This window comes from Podarcis vaucheri (assembly GCF_965113315.1).
Source record: "Podarcis vaucheri genome assembly, chromosome: 9".
NCBI lineage: Eukaryota > Metazoa > Chordata > Lepidosauria > Squamata > Lacertidae > Podarcis > Podarcis vaucheri.
In genome coordinates, this window is record NC_138767.1 from 19,004,775 (window position 1) to 19,027,329 (window position 22,555).

A 22,555-nucleotide genomic window follows, 5' to 3' on the forward strand; every position below is an offset into this window, starting at 1 on the left:
CAATACAAAATTTTAAGGAAAAACTCTTAGTAGGGAACGCCCCAAGCAGAAATAAATAGGGCACAGTTTCTTCAATTGCCAAAGAATATAGATAGGAAGGTGGATGGAAAGATGGGAGAGGGGAATTGTGTTGCAGGTCCCATTTCTACAGAAATAATAGTAATGCTCATAACAACAACCAGTACTACTACCACTACTACTACTACTATTTGGCAAAGCATACAATCAACACATGTTGAAAAAAAGCCTATTTTTGAAATAATTGATGGTTACATTAGGATTTGTTGGGAATCTTTAGCTGACAGAAACTGGGTGATGGCAAGGCAACAGAACTTTCTGTTTTGCTTTCTGCTGTTCTCTCTGCTTCACATCTCAGTCAGAAGAAAGGAGAGCAGAACAGCTGTCTCCTAGCAAAAACCTATGAAGAAAAACTGAAATGCTAGTAATTTACAGCCTCCCTGATAAATGGGCTCATTTTATTGTTGGATGAATAAAATCATCATGAAGATTGATGCATGACAGAAGCACTTGGCTATTTGCTATTCTTTCTAGCCACACCAGGCCTTGGATTGGAACCTGTCACTAAAAATGAAATATGCTTTATGAGATTCCTGGGAGGCAGTCATTTTTAATTTAAAACAGATAACATGCAGTAAGTAATATGGGTTTTGAAATTGTTGGCACTTCTAAAAAAATCCTCAGGTAATCCTGTATCTAAACAGATCTAATTGCTTTCAGTGTAGCAGCTAACTGCGGTTAAAAACTTTTTCTAAGGCCATTTTATAGGTTGACAAGGCATTCATGGTTGAATGAATATTCTAATCTTAATCTTATGGAGCACAATCGGTCAGGGAGTTCTAGTTCATACTGGTGCCCAGTGCATGAATTATAGAGGGACAGAGGTGGGGGCTACCTTTTTCCAAGTGCTTAAAAGTAAGTTATTCATTCCTACATTAGAAAGAAAATTGTTTTAGACTGTCAGAATTCCAGAGTCCTGTAGTCACCAAGAACTCAGCTAGATTTGTGAAGAAAAATGTTTTATATGTGTTGTATGTCTATGCATTAAAACACTGACACCAGATGACGATGTGGAGTTCCATTCTTGCCAGTGTGATTTCTCATACAAAGTTTACAATGCTTATTTGATGTGTCTAGATCCAGCCTAGGACACAGAGTCAGAGGTCACAGTGCTGCCGTATAAGGAACCAGGCTAGATTTCTGGCTCCTTGGTGATCAAGAGACCACTGAGGCTGGCATGTAGCAACCCAATGAACCAGATGTCACATCTCCAGGACTCACAGGTGCCCTCATAGCCATATTTCTGTTGGTCTGAGGGACCAAGTTCTCCTACAGTCCATTAACAGACGGAGTGCATCTAGAATGCAGGAGAAGTACCCACTATCAGGCCAGATGGTCCACCCTTTAAGAGGCTATAGTTCTCCATGGGGAGATGGGCTAGAGATAGTAGAACATAGGATGGGAGGACTGGAGACCGGGGCTCAAAAGACCTCAGTTCACTTCCAAGCCTTGTCAGAACAAGTTGTGCACTAGGAGCTCTCCGTGGTGCTGAGACAGCCTTGCCATAGGACCAGAACAGGACACAGACAATGTTTGCCTGGAAAAGCGTGGGTCCAGAAAGATTAATTTGAGGTGTGGAGTGTTGGAACTTGCGTTCGACCGAGCTACTCCTCCGGTTGAGTCCTCTGACGGTGATTCACAACCTGAGCCTTTGATGAGGCTCCAGGCATGTTACACAGAGTATCCAGCAGCAGAAGGATGAGAAATATGAGCTACATTGCTAAGAGTTTTATTTCTAACTACGCAGACAGAAAATAAATATACATCCACTCTCTGTGAGAGCAGAGAAGCAACTGGATACAAAGAAACAGCAAACTAGTAATATTAACATCCATCTCCTGTCTCCTGTGAGACTTCCAACAGTCTGGAATCTCTTTGCAATGTAAACAGAGTCTTGTGACTCCAAGCACTGCACAGTGACAAATAACAGAAACCTATCATGGAGACCATTATTATGGAAACAATAAAGCTAAATATAATGTGACTGAAAGCTGAGAGAGACAATGGCATATAGTTGGAAAAAATATTTTGGGAGAGCACTTACCCTGGGAGTAACTGCTATTCCAGAATATGCACAAGAATCATGCAACTGTCAAGTTTCAGCCTCCGAAGCGTGGAGAGGAGGATCCCAAAGCAGCAACAGTATCTGGGCTGTGGTAATGGGATCTTAGTGGCGAAATCAGGCATAGTGGAGCATCTTTGACCTTCAACTTCTTTTTTCAAAAGCTTCCTCTAGGATAGGTTCCATTAGCAAAGAACTGGGAATGAAAAGCTTGGTTGTCACCAACCGCTGCAATCATCAAATCCCTTTGAGATGTTTGCAGAAAGAGAGCTTTTCTCTTATCTTTGGGGATCCTGTACTTGATCCTTGTTCCTGATCCTGAAGCAGAGATTGCTTAAAGTAGCTTTCACCAACCTGGTGCCCTCCGTATGTTTTGGAGTACAATCCCCTTTACTGCTAGACAGCACGGCCATAGTTCAAAAACATACAGAGGGCAGCAGTCTCATGGGAAAAGTGCAGTGATGGTAGATAGCCCAATGAGCCAGTGGTCTGCATAAACTTTTCTTTGAGTCTGAAATTCACTGGGACCTGAGAGCAAAGCCAGTAATAAGAAAACAAGGTCCTGAAATACAGTTATCATTCTCATTTACTCTACTCCTGCCTTGTCTAGACATAGCCTTAATATCAACCGTTTCTTAATGGTCTTTCTTGGCCAGCTGCTTATGGGGGAAGATGCTTCATTGTGTGTGTTTGTGTTTTCCCTTTAGCCTATTATCTGTTCAGACTTTTTAAAAAAATCAACTTATTGTTAGCAGTAGAGCTTCTGTAACTAGAATATTAAATGTTTCAATTAAATTTTAGCCATTGATTCCCAACATCAAGGTAATGCATTTTGCTGTTCAATTAAAAATAACAAGCTGCTATGCCATTCTTTGCCCAAGTGTAAACGATGGAACAGTGGTCAATAAAGCAATCAAGAAAATGAAGTATTGGTGCCTCCATATTCTTTCTGAAAGCTTGTGGGGAATAAAGTCCAGAATGATTAACACTGAAACTTGGGGAGCTAAAACTTTGGAGAAGTCAAAGAAGGTAACAAGGGCATGTAAGCTTGAAATTGGCATTTGAACAGTGGTTTGCAGATACTCTGACTTTTCTAAGTACCTCCTTTTTACTGAATGTCTGCTCCTTGTCACCAGAGAGGAAGAAGGGGTGGCAGCTCATCATTCAGTTCTCTGAGCTCACCAACATCCACCATTTTTGAAAAAGGCAAAAATTAATAAATCTTAAAATCAATATGTATTCTTGCAGCTTGTGGGTTTATTTAAAACTTTTTAAATATTAGTTTGAGGCTGCGTTTAGAGCACCACTGGGACAGAGTGCAATTAGAGTGTTCAGAATTCTCCTCTGCTTGTCTTAGACAAGCAAGGATGGGGAAACGTTCATCCTCTTGATGTTGTTGGGCTCCAACTGCCACCAGCTCTACCCAGCATGGCCAATGCTTATGGCTGATGGGACTTAGAAAGTATACTTGGAGAGAAGGAACACTTAGGCTGCATTTGGACATCACACTATGGTTCGGAATGCTGAAAATGAGCCTGGTCAAACCTTGGCTCGTGTGCTCTCCATTCCCCTCTCTGCCTCTAGTGTGGCTGTAAGACAATGTTTGGAAGCTTTCACATCCATTTTAGATTAAACACATTTTGCCACATAATCTGGGTAATTAAACTGTGGTTAATGTTAAATATGATATGCTTGAAATGGGTCAATTCAAACCATAAATTGTGGGGCTGCTTTTTAAAAAACAAACAAACCATGGTTAACATTAACCACAACTTAAGCCTCGGATGACACTCTTGAACAATTGTTTACTGAAAATAAGGCAACGGTTTCCATTCTCACAGGCATGGCATAAGGAGGAAAGGGCAAGCAAGAGCACAATACTTGTCACACTAAACTGTGATTTAGCATGATGGCATACAATCATTGTGGGCTGTTTGATATCTGGTCCACTGGAGTAGCAGAATGAGATCCTCAAGTGAAGCGTCCCATTTAAGACCTGCACTGAGAGATACCATTTGTGAATTGTTACCTGTATGAACAAAATCAAAGGAACAGAGTTCTGTGTGGGGTAGTGGGAAGGTGTTAGCTGTATTTCCTAGCAGAAAAGAAAGTTGTACTCCGTTTCAGAGCTTAATGGATTAGAATATCAATATTAAAATAACATATCCTAGTATGATCAGAAAAATATAAAGGATAGTCACTGAGGTCATTTAATATGCTCTGTGAATACTAACAGTCAGTCTAATTACCTGATCTCACCCCTTCTTTCAACAGGAGCACAGAAGGTCATGCATTTGCAGATCAAGCTTTACTGTGTGCTCTGGACCCCTGTAGATTCCATTTCCATTTCTTACCAATCAACATTCTCCCTCCCTCTCTCTTTCTGCTCTATTATTTGTGTTTGGCAGAATGTTCAAAATATGTTTTCCTTTTTAAAGGGAGACATCCATTTGCAACGAGATAAGTATCGACTTAAAGAAAACAACAAAAAAACAGACAATTTGCTTTCGTTTAAAAGAGATGAGAGCTCAAGAATTTGTAGGGAAAGCAGAAGGTGGATTTATTTTATGACCAAACAAAAATGTGGGATCCAGTGTTTTGTGGTGACACACAGTAGGCATTGGTTGGCATGGAAATGTCAGGGTGAATAGAAAAGTCTTCATCATATTCCAGAAATATAGAACAGAAACCACATGCTTTGTTTCCAAAAGGAGGCTGTTCCACATGGTGGGTTCCATCACATCAGTGGAAGACAGTGTGGTGGGCTGCGCTGTGCTGTTCACCTGACCTCCCTCCAGCTGAGTTGCTGCTGCAGATCAGGATGGACAGGGGAGAGAAACGAGACTGTGCTGAGGCTGGCATGGTGCAAATGTGTGGCAGAGCCAGTACAGTGCTCCTGCTGCTGTATTTGTACCATGCTGATCTCATCCATCCTCCTCCACCCTGGTATGCAGCAACAACACAGCCAGAGGGAGGTCAGGTGAGTGGTGCAGCTCCACCATGCTTTCAGCTACTGCATTACCCAAAAGCTATCCTTTTTCCTTTAAACTGGAAATACCAGGGACTAAACCCTGGGACTTTCTGCATTCAAAACATGTGCTGTACTAATGAGCTCTATCCCTTTTGTGCTCCTCCATTGTGCTTTTTAGAACAATGATGTTAGAAACAATGGCACCCTTGGATGCTGGGGAAATTAGGAAACCTGACTTGAGAGGAAAGTAGTGAAAGGAGCTCAAGGACAACTTTGCTTACAGAAAAGAAGTTTGTTTGCAGATTGATATGCCAATCTTCAGCACAAGCTCTCGAATAAATCAAAGTAAAATCAAAACATGAACAATACAGTCACAAACATAAATGAATGCAGCAGAGCAACAAACATACATTGAAAGCTAGCAAAAATAAAATAAAAGTAACAGATTAAAGCCAGCTAGTTGATGTGGCAGAAGACCTGGGCAAATAGAATGGACTTTTCTTAGTGCTGGAAGGACATTACAGCCCCAACCTTCCTGGGAATGTATTTCATATACATAGTGCTATTTTTTCTAGAAAAGAGGTGCTGGAACCCACCGTAAATGCCTTCCTTGTTCTCTTAGAATGGCAATGGCACCCACCTGGGAGGGGCTGGAACTGTGTTCTGGCTGGAAAAAAGCCCTGCATATATGTACAGGGTGAGACATCTAAGAAGGGCCTCTCTTCAGTCAACACCCACATAACTGAGATGACTTGGAATAGAGCTCAGAAGCTCTTAGCATTAGCCCCCTTCCCTGCCCCATGCTGCTTTGCTCAGTGCTGCTGTGCTAGAGAATCTTGTCTTACAACAGCACATCAAGCATAATGGCAGCCTGGTGGGTGAGAAGAGGTTAAAGCAAGGTTTTCTGAGGTGCTGGATTAAGACCAGCATTACCAGAATGGAAACAGTGCCCCCTTCCATACACACACAATATGTGAATTAGCATTAAGAGAGCTCTTTATTTTGATCAGGAAATGTCTTATGAAACTCTCTTTCCTGAGGCCCTTCCTCTTCATCTCCAGATATATCTTGCAGGGAACAGAGAAGGTGATAACGCCTCTGATTCCTCAGCAGGGAGCCGGTGAATGACAATCAGCAGAAATCACTTCTGCACATTCCCTATAATTTGATGAGAGTGTTTGTGAAACCATTTAGCAAACTCATGTTACCCTAACTGAACTCATGCCCTGAGTAATGAAGTGTCAGTATATTCTTGGGTCTCATAAAAGGCTAAAGGGGGGGAAATCCCTCCTCAACTGTCGCTTTGAGTTCTCTTTTCTTTTCCAGCTGTGCGGTCTCACTAGCCATCTCCAGATAGGTTCAGTTTTTATTCTGACCATCATCAAACATTAGCTAGAAATAAAATAATTGCCCTTTTATCTCCAGGAGAAAGATGAAAAAGATTTTTGGGTTTCGATCTGCATCTGTTATTTGTTGAAATATACCCCTGGGGATTAACAATTACATCGGATTGCAAATTGTCATAAAGACAGTTTCCATGGTTTCAGTGAGAAGCTAAAATCTCCCGGCTGAGATTTCCAGAGGGGTGGCCGCATTTGCCTGTTGCAGCAAAACCGAGCAAGACTCTTGTGGCAACTTGAAGACTTAACACATTTATTATTGCCATAGGAGTCCTGCTTCCTCAAATGCATGAAGTTTTATTCCCAGGGGAGTGGCAGTAAGCAGTGAGGTCAGATGGAAAGACAGTGCAAAGAAACTAACAAATAAAGGTTCTGACAGATAGAGGTATGTATGCAAAATAAGCCTAGTGGTATTAACTCTTCATAACAGAAGTATGTTTTCGTAATCATCAAACATGTTTGACATGTTAATTAAAACCTGTAGTCCAGTTGAGAAGTATTTTCTAGTAGCCCAGTTACTTACTAGGGGCCTCCATTGACAAAATCAAGATGTAATTCTTTCAGTAATTACCAAAGGATAAGAAAGTACTGTTTATGTATGCAACGACAGCAGCAAGAATGTTATTTGCCCAGGGATGGAAAGAAGAAAGAGCCCCATCAAAAGAAGAATGGATAATGAAGATGGTGGACTATGCGGAGAAGGCAAGGCTGACCGGGATGATCAGGCAACAAGAGGTTAACAAATTTAATAGAGAATGGCATAACTTTATAGAATATATTAAAGAACACTGTAAAATTATAAAAATGTTAAGATTTACAACAACAAAGGATAAAAATGAAGAATAATAATTTGGATAAATGCAATTAGATGCAGTTTAAAAAGGAAGATGAATTTTGGAAGCCAAGTGGTGGAAAGTCCAGGGGTTCAGGGAACCCCATAGGTACTGATATGGACTATGGTTTAATGTAAACAAGTGTGTGTGTGTATGTAAAAATTTGATTTTTTCTTTTTGAAACTGAGACTTTATCCCTGCCACCTTGGTACCTTTTAAAATTCAAGCACCATAGTAGGGGACGAATCATGTGCACCTAGCTCACCAGAGGTTACCCCGTCCCAGCCAGGTATTTATTACTGGCTCCATGTCCAGGTGTCGGTGCTGCTGGAGGCCTGCCAAAGACAAGACCTTAACAGGGAGAAAGGGGACTACTTGGGGGGGAAACATGGTCTGGCACTGAGTTATGTCCCCCTCCATCAACTCATCATTATCACCAGCTCAAGATTCATTGGTGAGTTGAATGCTGATAGAAGTTCTCCACAAAAGTCATGTGGCTTACAAGAACTAGTCATAGTCCAAAGGCTGAAAAAGTCCAAGTATAGCTATTGTTTTCATGCTCAGTAAAAATATTAATATATTGCAATGTTTGTGGGGTCAGTTAGAATCGTGAAATTGTAGAGTAGGAATGGACCCCAAGGGTCCTCTGATCCAACCCTTTGCAATGCATGAATCTCAACTAAAGCATCCCAGAGACATGGCCATCCAACCTCTGCTTAAAAACCTCCAGCGGAGGAGGGTCCACCACCTTCTGAGGGAGTCCCTTCCACTGTAAAACAGCTCTTACTGCCAGAAAGTTTTCCCTTATGTTTAGTTGGAATCTCCTTTCTTGTAACTTGAATCCATTGGTTCAGGTCCTACTCTGAAGCAGGAGAAAACTACAGTGGTACCTTGGGTTACAGATGCTTCAGGTTAAAGGCTCCGCTAACCCAGAACCCTCTAACCAGCTAACCTCGGGTTAAGAACTTTGCTTCAGGGTGAGAACAGAAATCATGCTCCGGCGGCGCAGCAGCAGTGGGAGGCCCCATTAGCTAAAGTGGTGCTTCAGGTTAAGAACAGTTTCAGGTTAAGAACGGACCTCCGGAACGAATTAAATACTTAACCCGAGCTACCACTGTAGCTTGTTCCATCTTCCATGTGACACCCCTATAGATATTTGAAGATGGCTCTCATATCTCCTATCAGTCTCCTCTTTTCCGGGCTAAACTTACCCAACTCCTTCAACCATTCCATAAAGCTTGGTTTCCAGATCCTCTATCATCTTGGGAACCCTCCTATGCACACAAACCAGCTTGGAATATCCTCCTTAAACGGTGGTACCCAGAACTGGACACAGTACTCCAGGTGTGGTCTGACCAGGGCAGAACAAAGTGGTTCTATGATTTCTATTAATCTCAACACTATACTTCCATTGATGCAGCCCAATGGTCTACTAAGACTCCTAGACCCTTTTCACATGTACTGCTGGCAAGCTATGTGTCTACCTTATGTCAGTGCAGCTGGTTATTTCTGCCTAATGGTAGTACTTGTTAGTTTTGGCCCAGTTCTCCAATCTGTTAAAATAATCTTGAATCCTGATTCTGTCTTCTGGGAAGCTACCCTTCCCAGTTTGGTGTCATCTGCAAATTTGATGAGTGTTGCACCAATTCCTTAATCCAAGTTGTTATTAAAGATGTTGAACAACGGACCCAGTACAGAACCCTGTGGCACCCCATTTGTCACGTTTTTCCAGAATGATGAAGAACCATTAGTGAGCACTCCTTAGGCTTGGTCAGTCAACCAGCTACAAATCCACCTATCCAGCCCACATTTTACCAGCTTCTCCATAAGATATCATATCATGGAGGACTTTGTCAAAAGCCTTTCTGAAATCAAATTCCTGTTGTCTGTGTCTCACACAATGGAAACCAGTCTGAACTTCCTTACTTGCCAACTGTTGCACATTCATTAATGAAATCTTAGAATCTAATACAAAGCTGCTTGCATGCTTCAAACTGTCCTATAAATCTGATGAACAATTAGCATGCACTTTTGACTAACAAAATTCTAATTCTGAATTATGAGCCACTATTACCTAATAAACCTGACAACTGATGTGAATAAATCCATCCTAATATATGAAACATTGTCTCTTAAACCACCCATTTTCCCCTTCCAAAGAGATCCAGGAAACACTGCATAATATATTTGGACTGATAAACTACAAAGATGTGCGTGTGTTTAAGATCTCATTTACTCTAGCTGATGAGATTTATTGCATGGGGAATCTGACACCTTAATGGCTATCACTAATTTATTATTTGCTTTTCTTTAATAAGCACACAGGTTTTCAGTGGCGTAATATTTCTGTTATTTTTATTTTTGTATGTGGCAGGGAGTAGTCACTAAAGAAAACTGAAATGATTCTCCCTTTTCATTTCTAATAACCTATTTTGAGATCATGTTTCATGCGATTATAATAAAACTATGTTGGATGACTATTTAATGTGATCCTTTTGTTGAATAATGTCTACTTTTGGCTGCTGCAGATTGATAGAAGTTTCTTGTTTTAAACCATTGTTGTTATTTTATTTAATTTATGAATTGCTTCCTATGAACTTCTCAAAGCAATTCCACATTACAATAAAATCATATTTAATGCAATTGCTTGTATTAAAACAGTTCAAACAATTTTCAAAAGTTACACATATAAGAGCAGCTGAAACAATTGCAAACATCTAAACAATTTCGAATCCAATAAAAATATGGGCTGGGATAAAAATCTCCTCTCAAAAGACTTGTTGAAATAGGAAAGTTTGCAAGAGTCATTACAAAGACAGTGTAAATTGTGTCTGTCCAAAGGTTAGTTGCCACCACAGGGAAGGCCTGATCATGACACCATGCAGAATGACTGAATAGAATTGTACCTGCAGGATGCCTTGTCCTGCAGAATGCAATAGTTAGTTGGGTGTATAAAGGAGGAGAAAATATTTTATTTTATAGTTTTTTATTCATTTATCCTAAGCATATGTACAAACTGACACAGAACCATACAAATAATAACAAAACCATACACAAAGCATATTCAATATAAAAACAAATCATAGAGGCTATTATTATTATTATTATTTAAATTTGTTAGTTGCTTTATCTTGCCCAGGGAAACCCAAAATGACTTAAAACCAAGCAGCCAACCACACAGACAATAAGCCATGCATAAAAAGGTAAAGGTAAAGGACCATTAAGTCCAGTCACAGGCGACTCTGGGGTTGTGGCGCTCATCTCGCTTTACAAGCTGAGGGAGCCGGCGTTTGTCTGCAGTTTTTCCAGGTCATGTGGTCAGTGTGAGTAAGCAGCTACTGGTGAACTTTAATAAGCTGAGAGTGCCAATGGAACATGTTGGCTTTGTTGTTACAAACTCCTTGTCCTCATTGTCAGGCTGCATCAAATGAAATGGATCCCATTGTGATGCAGCAAGCATCACATATCATGTTCCATCTATCATGATACTGAAGCAGTTCCATCATGCAATCTATCATGGCAGTACAAGAAAGGTAGGCATGGTCTGATAGAATTTGAACCACTTCCCTGAACTTTGGGGACTAAAAACTAACTTTTAAACATGAAAAATGAATTTTTTAAAGTGCAAAATGCTATGCATACATGGTTCAAAGTTTTTATTCCTTTCCACAGCCAGTCTGGGTGGCAGCTTTCAACGTACAGCTTAGGAACTGAAGTTGAGACATAACAACTTGCCAAAGGCCAGCTAAAGGCAATCTTGAAAGATGGTTTGCCACGAGTCGCTGGATTATCTGCTGTGTTTTTTAGCAGGGATCCTCATGATGCTGCTGATAGAAAGTTTGATAGCAATTTGACACTGCCCTGGTTTGAATGACAACTGTGGAAGGCTGTTCTGCTATGGAAAGTGGTGCAGTGCTGTAACAATAATTCATAGAATCATAGAAATAACAGAAAACAAGTTTTTGAGAACGTTTCTTTCCATTGCAGTCAGTGCAAAAAGTCATTACATTGCTACAACTTCAGATTCCTCTCTTTCTTCCCTGTTTAGGAGGAGCCATTTGTGATGGTGTCAGAAAATGTTTTGGGGAAACCAAAGAAATACCAGGGCTTTTCCATCGATGTCTTAGAATCCTTATCCACATATCTTGGCTTCACATATGAAATTTATGTTGCTCCAGATCACAAGTATGGGCGCCCCCTGGAGAATGGGACCTGGAACGGTTTGATAGGGGAACTAGTATTTAAGGTAAGGATGTAGGTAATTATTGCCTTAAAATATATAGGAGACAAATATCTACCTTTTATCTTTGTGTAGTTCCTTCTCATTTACACACCTTGCATTTTGTACTTGTTTTGTTTGCTTGTTTATTAAAAAATACTTGTATAGCACAATTTTATTTTTTAAAAAAATCAAAGCTCTTTACAACTATTATATATATGCAATAAAAAAACCCCTCATAAAAATCTAAAACAGATCACTAGCTAACGATTACAGCAGATGTTTATCTTAATTGTCTGCATGAGCCTGGTCATAAAGAAAGGTTTTCAGAAGACTTTAAAGGATAAAACAGAAGAAGCTGCTAAATCTCTACTGGAAGGGCTGGGCCAATGATGCTAAAGGTTCAGTTTTGTGTCTGTGGGCATTTCCATAATTCCTTTTCCCCAGGGAAATGCAGAGAAAAAATGTAGCTGGGGAATCTAATCCAATGCCAAAAAACTAATACATGTCTAAATTTGAGCTCCCCTCTCCCCAGGCTCCTTTAACCAAGTATGTGTTAACACAGCATCCACTTGTGGTGCAATCAGATTTGAGAATTTCACTAGTGTTAGTGACGCACCAAACCTCAAACGTGCTTGTGAGGGTAATTGAGCCCTCTTTGCCCTCACTTGCACCAAGAAGGCAAAGAGAAAGAGCATCAGCAAAAGGAAGCAAGGGCTGCACTTCTAGTATCACTGGTTAATTTGTCAAAACAAGCTATAAGCAAGCAGGGCAAACCATTCTGGGGAGAAAAATATGGCATGAGCTTTAATGGCTAGCACATTACATAAATAATGCAGAGCACTTAGAGAAAAGTATTGATAGCTATGAATAATAACTGAGGTATACGATCAACGGAAAATGTTTTATTGATGCACAATAACATTTACGTTGTGTAGATGTGTGAATTGGGCACATACAGTCTAATCTGTAATTAATAAGCCATCCATTTCTAATTAATTCTGCATTAAATGTTTACCACAACAAATAAATTAAAGGAAATAAGCATAATATATTCACTGTTCATTTCACATTTGATCCTCGGCATATTTCTCTCCCCTGGACTGAATCTATGCAGAACTCAAGGTTCAACATAAAGCTTGTCATTTCAGGTAATGGAAACTTACCTTGAGGAAGATGGCTTAGGAATCAGCTGTGTCAGAGATGGGGGTACATGTGGAAGTGCCACTTTGAGCATGCCTCAAATATTTCATAGACGCTTCTCAAGAACTTTAGCTACAGTGTCATAGTTATATCATTTTTTAGGGGGGTGTTGTGTGATTCAGTAGGCTGTGATTTCATGGTCAAGTGAATAAAATATGTTGAAGCTGTCTGCTCACAACAAATGACCTTCTATGTATGTGGGGGGGTGTTAGGGGAGGGATAGTTCCTCTGGTAGGGGATATGTTGTGCTATTTCTTGGGTAGCTTTTCCACCTTTGGTCCCCACCCTGCACTCAACTATCACCTGTGGCTCCTAGAAGCTGTCAACGTGTGACAGCAGACATACCCCGGGAATGGCTTAGACTGGCTGAATAAACCAGGTGAGGGTAGATGCTGGGTCTCAAACCTTCAGTGAATTAGGGTCATCCCCTGAATGGGAAGAGAGACTTGAGCAGATTGAGCTGGAAAGACCAGTAGTGGGTCCAATGGTCAAGAAGGTGGTTTCTTCACATGCTGTAGAGGGAAGTGAGAGGCAGATGGATCTCATAAACTTGGGAATGTAGCCCATCTAGAAGAAGGAAAACTTTAGCCCTAAACTTAGTGTGACGCGGCAGCTAAAAAAGCCAATGCAATTCTGGGCCGCATCAATAGGAGTATAGCATCTAGATCAAGGGAAGTAATAGTGCCACTGTATTCTGCTCTGGTCAGACCTCACCTGGAGTACTGTGTCCAGTTCTGGGCACCACAGTTCAAGAAGGACACTGACAAACTGGAACGTGTCCAGAGGAGGGCAACCAAAATGGTCAAAGGCCTGGAAATGATGCCTTATGAGGAACGGCTAAGGGAGCTGGGCACGTTTAGCCTGGAGAAGAGGAGGTTAAGGGGTGATATGATAGCCATGTTCAAATATATAAAAGGATGTCATATAGAGGAGGGAGAAAGGTTGTTTTCTGCTGCTCCAGAGAAGCGGACACGGAGCAATGGATCCAAACTACAAGAAAGAAGATTCCACCTAAACATTAGGAAGAACTTCCTGACAGTAAGAGCTGTTCGACAGTGGAATTTGCTGCCAAGGAGTGTGGTGGCGTCTCCTTCTTTGGAGGTCTTTAAGCGGAGGCTTGACAACCATATACCAGGAGTGCTCTGATGGTGTTTCCTGCTTGGCAGGGGGTTGGACTCGATGGCCCTTGTGGTCTCTTCCAACTCTATGATTCTATGATTCTAACTTCCACTGCTTTGTGGAATATCTTTGGGAGAAGAAAAAGCTAAAGACTAATTCCTACACAGATCCAGAGTGGAGTCCCTAAGATGGTTGGATGGCGCCTTGTATGCCTCCTTCCAGCAACTCCTACAGCCAAACTGGTGCCAAATGCATTGCTCTGCTTTCCTTTGGACCACATCAGTAAGGCCAAGAGGACATCTTGCCTGGGCAGTCCAGGATCTCTATACACACTGCCTGCCCAGGTGTGCACCCTGGGGAGGTAACTTCACTGCTGCTAATGCAGCGGTTTGATTTCACCCCCGCCCCCGAGACTCACTCCACTGTCTCTTGAGACAGATGGGTGCCCATAACAATGCTCACAGATGTCCATGTGTTGGCCTCGTTCACTTGGCGGAGTAAGCCAAACTATGGCATACTGGAACTGTGCAGAAGTGCTGGCTCTCAGGAAGAAGCTTGTACCTGCTTTGCTCCTTCCTTGTCCTTTTAGTTCAGTGTGGCGTGGGAATTAAGCCAAGGTTTGGCTTAGTATGTCATCCAGTCCCAAGTTCATGATTAAGCTCTCTCCTCCTTAACCAAGATCTGTAGCCGAAAACAAACCTTGGGTGCAGCTTGTGCTTTAGGAAGATCAAGCTAAACCGTGAAGCCAGGTTCAGATGGCATGCTAAGCCAAACCTTGACTTAGCTGCCATGCTGCATTGACTGAGCTAAAAGCCAGTGACCCATATAGTCCAGCATCCTGTACTCACAGTGGCCAATCAGAGGCCTGTGGGAAACCAGCAGGACCTGAGCACAGGAACACTCTCCTCTCTTGATATTAAGGGAGACAGGTGATCAAATGAGGAGCCACCACCAAGTAAGCCTTCTCACCACTCAGTGTATCATTAAATTAAATAACAATTAACTGGTGCTAAAGACAAGAGAGTCCATTGTGTTCATATCATCAGCTCTGCATTGCCCGGCATTGTCTGGCAATGCAAACCAAATCCTAGCCCGGGTGGGGAAGAATGGAGAGGTGGGGCCACCACATCTGCAGCCCTGTAACCAACATTAGCTGTGGTTCTGGCACAGCAGTCAGGCTCAGACCAGAAGCACTTCCGTCCGCACATTCAGTGCATGAAATAAGTAGCTCCATGCTGGTGGAGTGATGCTGGCAGAGCACCTCAGCCCAGTCTGCCACTGCCCCTACTGTCAGTCCAACATGATCGCAGCTTAACACAGCAGCCAGTTCAACCAATTCTGAGCTGATGTTCCGTCCCGCATTGCTTTCTGGGGTGGTGTCCTTGAGCTTGCATGGATCATGGCATTTGAGGATACGCTGAGTCATCAAATTATGCCTGCACACAAATGGTGTGGAAAATAGTAGCATTTGCACAACAGGCTGCTGAGAGCACCTCGCTGAGGGGGCGTGTCAGATTTCAAAGGTGCCACTGCAGGAGCCATACTTCAGGAGGTGGCAGTTGCCATGGCAAGTACAAATTTTCTGCATGAAAATAGAGCAGGGCTTGATGTGTTGCACCTGTGTGGCATTTTCTCCAAGATGTGTGAGAACTCCCACCTTCTAGAGTTCCCAGCAAGACTGAGATGATGCTCCTCTTGTTTATTTAGCCTTATGGTGCAAAGCATTTATCAGTCTGTTGGCCTGTTAAAATTCATCACATTTTCATCATAATTCAGTGATGAATAAGCAACTAAATCAGATATTTTAAAACAGAGCTCTGGCCAACTGGAGGTTTTTTCATATAGATAAATGTCATAAATGTTTACAATTGCAGTGCAACTCTTATAGTGCTAAATTTTTAAACTTGAGCTGGGTTGAGGGTTTTTTTCCAACATGCTGTTTGCATGCATTAATGTTATATCGGACAGACCTCTGTTATTCACATTTACCCTCTGAGATGTCCAAACGAATTTCACTTCCCCCACGTCCTGGATTGCAAATACAAGATGGAACTGGGGCTAAAGGTTGCAACCTTATGGAATAACAAGGATCTGCAGGGAGTTAGCAACTTGATGATTCCATGCAGGCACCCCTAACTTGAGAAAGAACTGGCAGAACCTCCCATTGTTTGACCATTTGAGCCTTTGTAACTCAGGATCCAGATCAGTAAGCAAAAGATTCTGTGGCTGCTCATATTCAAGATGAGTTGGAGGGTTATCTGTGAGCTGCACTCCTCCAATATCAGCCAGTGTTCATAGGAATTAAACCTCCAGGGCTCAAAGCAGTAGCTATAAGTGAGGCAGGATGTGGTATGGAGGTGTTGCTTATCTGGCTTTCCTTTTTTTTTTAAAAAAAGATATTTATTACTTTTTCAACATTTTCAACACAACACTACAAACAAAAAAGAAAAGAGAAAAAACAATACAAATACAATACAAAAATGCTACATGGACTAACAAAACAAAACAAAAACCAACAAAAACAATTTAAAAACACCTCAAATATCTTATATTTCATTCACTTATTTACAGCAACCTCCTCACACCTCCCTTTTTGTATTCCACTTCTATTAATTGTTTCAGCAATTCCTTTCCATCTAACTCTGTTTTCTATCCTATAATCATCTTAACACATTCTTGCCTTATTTTTCCTTTAATTTTCTATTAATTAATTATGACATTTCTACTGAAGCCATATAACTTCATTCCAACATTTTTCTAACATTCCTTAATTTTACAATATTTCTATAAATAGTCTTTAAACTTTTCCCAATCTTCTTCCACCGACTCTTCTCCCTGGTCTCGGATCTTGCCAGTCATTTCCGCCAATTCCATATAGTCCATCAACTTCGTCTGCCATTGTCCAACACTTCAGTGTTTTCAAGAAGCAGCCATTCTCTCAACCAGCAAAAAGCAGGTGGTTCACAATGAAATTTAAAGGTCTGGCAGGGCAGGTCCACCTCCTTCTTTGGCATCCATCAATATCTTAAGTTTTACTCGAGGCTTCCTGCCCTGCCAAACAACTCTAAAAACATCCCTCTGCCACCTCCTGAAACAATCCATCCCATCCAAAGCTTGCAATGTTTGAAACAAAAGCAACATCCCCAGCAACACAGAAGCCCTCATCTCCACCACAGTAACTCGGCCCAACAGTAACAACTTCTGATTTGTCCATATTTCCAAATCCCCCTTCTCTTCAATCCAACATCCTTCACAGTTATCCTTAAACAGATTCACATTTTTGGCGGTCATACTAACCCCCAAATACCTCTCTTTCTCAACCGATGTTAGTCCTGTCGCCTCCTGAAACTCTGTCAAGCTTTCCTTTTCCAGTTCAGATAGGGCTCTGGTCTTCAAATTCATCTGTTCTTCTTTAAGTTCAATCATAACGAATGTCAGCTTATGTTCATCAGTTTGTATGGATGGGACTCTCCTCTCCAGTTGTATTGCTTTAAATTCAGCAGCAAGGGTTTTTTCCCTGACTTCATCTGCAGTTTGCGGTATCAGAGTAGATTCCTGTGTCAGTTTCTGGGTGGTTTCTGAATTGGTATTCACCTTTTGTCCCAAGTTATTTAAACTTTCTACGATTAAGTCAATTTTAATACTTGCAGCATCCATTTTCACATTTATCACGACTGTTTTCTTGTGAAGTTGTTCCAGCAAATCGTTTATTTTCAATAATGCAGCCACTAAGGCCTCTTCTGTCGACATCCCGACTGTTTTTTCCTTTCTGTTTGCCATAACACTTAAAAGATTCAAGGTCAATTCCAAAGTCTCACACTTTTTTTATCTTGCAGCTGGAAATTCCTCTAGCCCAGCTCCTGTAAAGTAACCAATTTCAAAAGCTTCCACTAGGGGAAAACAGTTTCTATTTGTATCGGTCAGTATGTCCTCTTTTAAACACAGTTTCAATAATCCAAAGTTAGTTTCAATTTTCAGTTACTTTCCTCCTTTTTTTTGAAAACAACCGGAGACAGTAGAAACAATGTATTCTCTTGTTTAGCTACCTGTCAATGGACGTTCTAAATGCTGTCAATGGACATTCCCAAAAACATCAATCCTGCTAGCAGGGCCCTTTTCCAGGGTCAGAGCGGCGGTATTTCAACTCTCTTAACTCTCTCCTACAGGCATATTCAGTCCACCACTCCCCCCCCCTTCTCCTGTCTCCAAAAGGGGGGGGGGTTAGTTCTTTACCGATGGAAATTTAGTTTTTTACAAAAGGCTTTCCAAGACTTTAGCTTGCAGCCTCCTTGCTTCAGTTTATTTACAAAAGGGGGAGGCGGACTTCCTGTATTGAACCTCCCCGTTTCGATGCCAGATTAAACGTTTAAAAATCCAATTCTTCCCAATTCAGCTCTACTCACGGGTAATTACTTTAGAGTCAAATTGTCCACAGGAAAAAGTCAGTGCTCTCCGACAACAGCTATGCGGCTTCGCTCCGTGGAAGAAGCAGACGATTCGAAGCACCGCGCCACTCACCCCACGTTGGTCCAGATCCCCGAAACTGGGTTTTCCCGCAAGTAGGGGAGGCGCAAAAGGTGCCCACCGAATCCCACGTTCACAGGCTTCTCCCGCCTGTGATTTGTACGGGTCTCCACCTTCGCCGTGGCGGTACAGACCCAAATTCCTACGGGGCAAATTCCTCCCGATCAGAGGAATTCAGCCATTGCCGGAGGCACCAACCCGGAAGTCCACGCTTATCTGCCTTTCCAATGACAGGGTTATTGCAGAAAGCCAGTGTGGTGTAGTGGTTAAGAGTGGTGGACTCATGATCTGGTGAACCGGGTTTGCGTCTCCGCTCCTCCACTTGCAGCGGCTGGGTGACCTTGGGCTAGTCACACTTCTTTGAAGTCTCTCAGCCCCACTCACCTCACAGAGTGTTTGTTGTGGGGGAGGAAGGGAAAGGAGAATGTTAGCTGCTTTGAGACTCCTTCGGGTAGTGATAAAGCGGGATATCAAATCCAAACTCTTCTACTTCGTCTTCTACCAAGAGGGGAAGGGTCAAGGCAGAAGAGGGGGGTCTCAGTCTCAGAGGCAGAGCCAATCAGATACTCCCCCTGCCAGTGGTGTAGCATGGGTTGTCAGCACCCGGGGCAAGGCAAGTAATTTGCGCCCCCTAACCTGTGGATTTTAGCACTCGAGTCTCTTCCACTAGATTAGTTAAAGAAACCCTTACCCCCTAAGCACATGTATTGTTTGTTACGAAAATACTGATGTAATTCAAGTAAAATGTACCTAAAAGGAAATCACTTTCTTGCCTTGCTGCACTTTTATCACCCCTTCATTGTATAACCATTTCTTTACTCTTAACATAATGTTTATTCACCTTCATAACTATTGCCTTACTCTTTCAGCAAAAAAATAAATTAAAGGTTGCTAGACCCACTGGCTTACATCAACTTATGTTGAGCTGGAGCAGCTACATATGGATCAAAATCTGTCTCATCACTGTTGAACCAACCAAACTTCAATCCATCTGGTCAGCTCAACATGCAGGATGAGCAGCGTGCCCCCTTTCAATACATAGAGACCAGTGTGCCCCCTTTCAATGCAGAGAGAATTACCTGCAGCGGCGACTTCTACTCAGTTCCCCGCATCTCCTCGAGTCCTCCCACCTCCTGCTTGGCAGCTCAGCCAATTGCATGCATTTGCCTTTCGGCCAACGAGGAAGTGGATCCCATTTCCTGATTGGCTAAGAGGAGGATCCATGTGACAATAGCGAAATTTTTGCGAAATCTGTGACAGCACTGAGAGTGAGTGAGTGAGCCAGGTAGGGGCAGAGAGCTGCGAGTGCGAGCGCCCCCCCCCCAGATGTTGCGCCCGGTGCGGCCGGCCCCCCCTGCACCCCCCACGCTACGCCACCGCCCCCTGCTCTGCTTGCACTGTGCCCACCTACCCATTGCCTCAGCCTCCACCTCTCAGTAACCAGCAGCAACCTTAGCATTTTTCTCAAGTTACAGGTGCCTGCATGAAATAATCAGGTCAAGGTAACTCACTGCAGATGCTTGTTATTTAAGGACATCACGTAAACTCACTATATGCAGACCTACTTTTGTTAAAATTTGTCACACATATTGAGCAGGTTTTTCCCCATGCCACCTTCAATGTGAGGGGAACTGCTACACGTTTGTAATTTCCACTTTCTAGCCAGTACGTGCAGCAATCTCCCAGTTAAGATCTGGTGTTCCTGTTGCTGAGTGAAGTTTCCGCTGCAGTGGCCCATGACAAGGCCTTCTTGGTGGTGGTGCCCCCATGATGGAATTCCCTCCCTCAGGCAGCTTGGCTTAGCACCTTATTGGTTAGTTTTGGTGGCTTTGTGAAGATTTGTGGTTTTATGAAAGCATTAGGAAGTAACTGGATTGGCCAGGCCCTGTTGTACCTCTATTGTTGTTGCAACTCTTGTTAGGTTTTTTAGTGATTTTGATGTTTAATACTGATGCTGTGTTTTTTATTATTATAGTTGGTTGTATTTTATATGTGGGCACAATATTTGCTGTGTAACTATTGTTCATCACTCTGATATTTTCTCTTGAAGATCAGCCAATAAATCTGATAAATACTAATAATAGTAATGGTGATGATGATGTGGTCCACATATTTTAAAAACTATGCTATCTCTAATTCTTGTTAATTTTCAAGCTAGAAAGCGATCCCTTGCAGTCTATGTTAATAAATTAACTTTATCTTTGATTAATGTTGCATTAAATTTGTTAAGCAAATCGGATGATATGATATGCTAAAAACTGATACTGGGTGATGTTTTCACAGTCACTATAAGAGGCTTGTATGCCCCACTTTATATGTTTATACTTCGAACTGGCACCTTTGCATCTAAATATTGACACAATTGCACATATTTTATCTTCTTTTTTCCCATGGATCACTTAGCAAACCTTGGCTTGTACAAACTGCTGTTTCTCTGATTAATTTTGACAGGATAATGATAGGCATTTTCACATTTCTTCCTTTCCAATTTTGAGCTAATTTGGCTTTATTTGCATATCATTAGAAATGCTTCCCTTCAGGAGCTCAGTGATGCCATGGACCACCACTGGAATGATTGGCACAAGTTCTGGGCAGTCACAACATGGCCACCGGGGTGCCACCCCTATCAGAAATCAGGCTAGTTCACCTGGACAGTGATGACTGCTCTCACCTTGACTGTGAAGAGAGACTCACATTTCACTACTGTTTATTTTCTAACAAATGAAACCTTGTTTTACTCTGTGAACTAATAATGTAAGTGACAAGCAATTAATGTCATTTTGGAAGTGAGCCTCAATACTGGGAAAGTGCTTCTACATAAACATAAATTGAATATTCATAAATGGATAGTTGCAATTGTTCTACAGCAACCTTCCCCCAACCTGGTGCCCTCCAGATGTTTTGGACTACAATCCCCATCACCCCTGGCAATTGGCTGTGCTGGTTCGGGCTGATGGGAGTTGTAGTCCAAAAACCTAGAGGGCACCAGGTTGGGATACTCTGTTCTACATCATATTTTTTAAATCCATAACATGCCTGAACTCATGCTCTGTTCTCACATATGATAGATTCAGACAATTGCTTTTCAACCAGTAGGAGTTGAGTGTGGCCTTATTCCTGCCTCAATGAAATGTTATGGCAGAGATTAAAAAAGCAGGGGGGGGAGGTATGGTTTGGGCTCCAAAGCAATGCAAGTGCCAATCTCACTTTTTGTTGTCCAGATCACATGGTTGTGCAGATCATATGATTATTTCCTATTGGAATGCCATCCTTCTATTAGCATAGCATAGAACAGTATAGAATAGGAAGCAGCCTTATACAGTGGTGCCCCACAAGACGAATGCCTCGCAAGACGGAAAACCCGCTAGACGAAAGGGTTTTCCGTTTTTGAGCTGCTTCGCAAGACGAAAACGTCTTGCGAGTGTTCCGATTTTTTTCCGCTCCCCCCCTTTTTCTAAGCCGCTAAGCCGCTAATAGCCTTTTAGCCGCTAAGCCTTTAATAGCCGCTAAACCGCTAATAGCGCTAATCTGCTAATAGGGTTGCTTCGCAAGACGAAAAAACCGCTAAACGAAGAGGCTCAGGGAACGGATTATTTTCGTCTTGCGAGGCACCACTGTACTGAATCCATCTACCTCAGTATTGTCTACACTGACTGGCAGCAGCTCTCCAAAGTTTTTAGTTAGGAGTCTCTCCCAGCCTTATCTGGAGATGCTGGGGATTGAACCTGGACCTTCTCAACTCTCGTGCTAAGCTACATCCCTTTGCCAAATTAGATCTGCAGCAAGGGAGTGGCTAGGTCAGTGGTTGCCACTTGATTATACCACCATAGTGCCATGGTGGTACAACCATCTCAAAAAGTTGAGATTTTTGTTTTGTGAAGGGGCTTACAGGAACTAAACTACAGGAGAAACTGGTGATTTTCAGGTTTTAGTTCCTGTGAAATCAAGTAGACCTAGGATATCTGAGGGAACCCAATTAATGAAGGTCTCTACTGACTGTTTTAGGGACGCGGGTGGCGCTGTTGGTTAAACCACAGAGCCTAGGACTTGCCAATCCGAAGGTTGGCGGTTCGAATCCCCGTGACAGGGTGAGCTCCCGTTGCTCGGTCCCTTCTCCTGCCAACCTAGCAATTCAAAAGCACATAA

General features: G+C 42.2%; 1 protein-coding gene across 7 annotated transcripts in view; it reads left to right on the forward strand.

The window, feature by feature from the left end:
* GRID2 (glutamate ionotropic receptor delta type subunit 2) overlaps positions 1-22,555 on the forward strand; it is an 830,074-nt gene that overhangs the window by 639,904 nt on the left and 167,615 nt on the right. For all 7 annotated transcript variants that reach the window (XR_014223025.1, XR_014223026.1, XM_082236355.1 and 4 more), the window contains exon 10: positions 11,393-11,590. Coding sequence is in view for 5 of the 7 variants with exons in the window: in XM_082236355.1 (XP_082092481.1) it covers positions 11,393-11,590 (198 nt within the window). In the remaining 2 variants the exon portion in view is untranslated. The remainder of the gene's footprint in view (positions 1-11,392; positions 11,591-22,555) is intronic.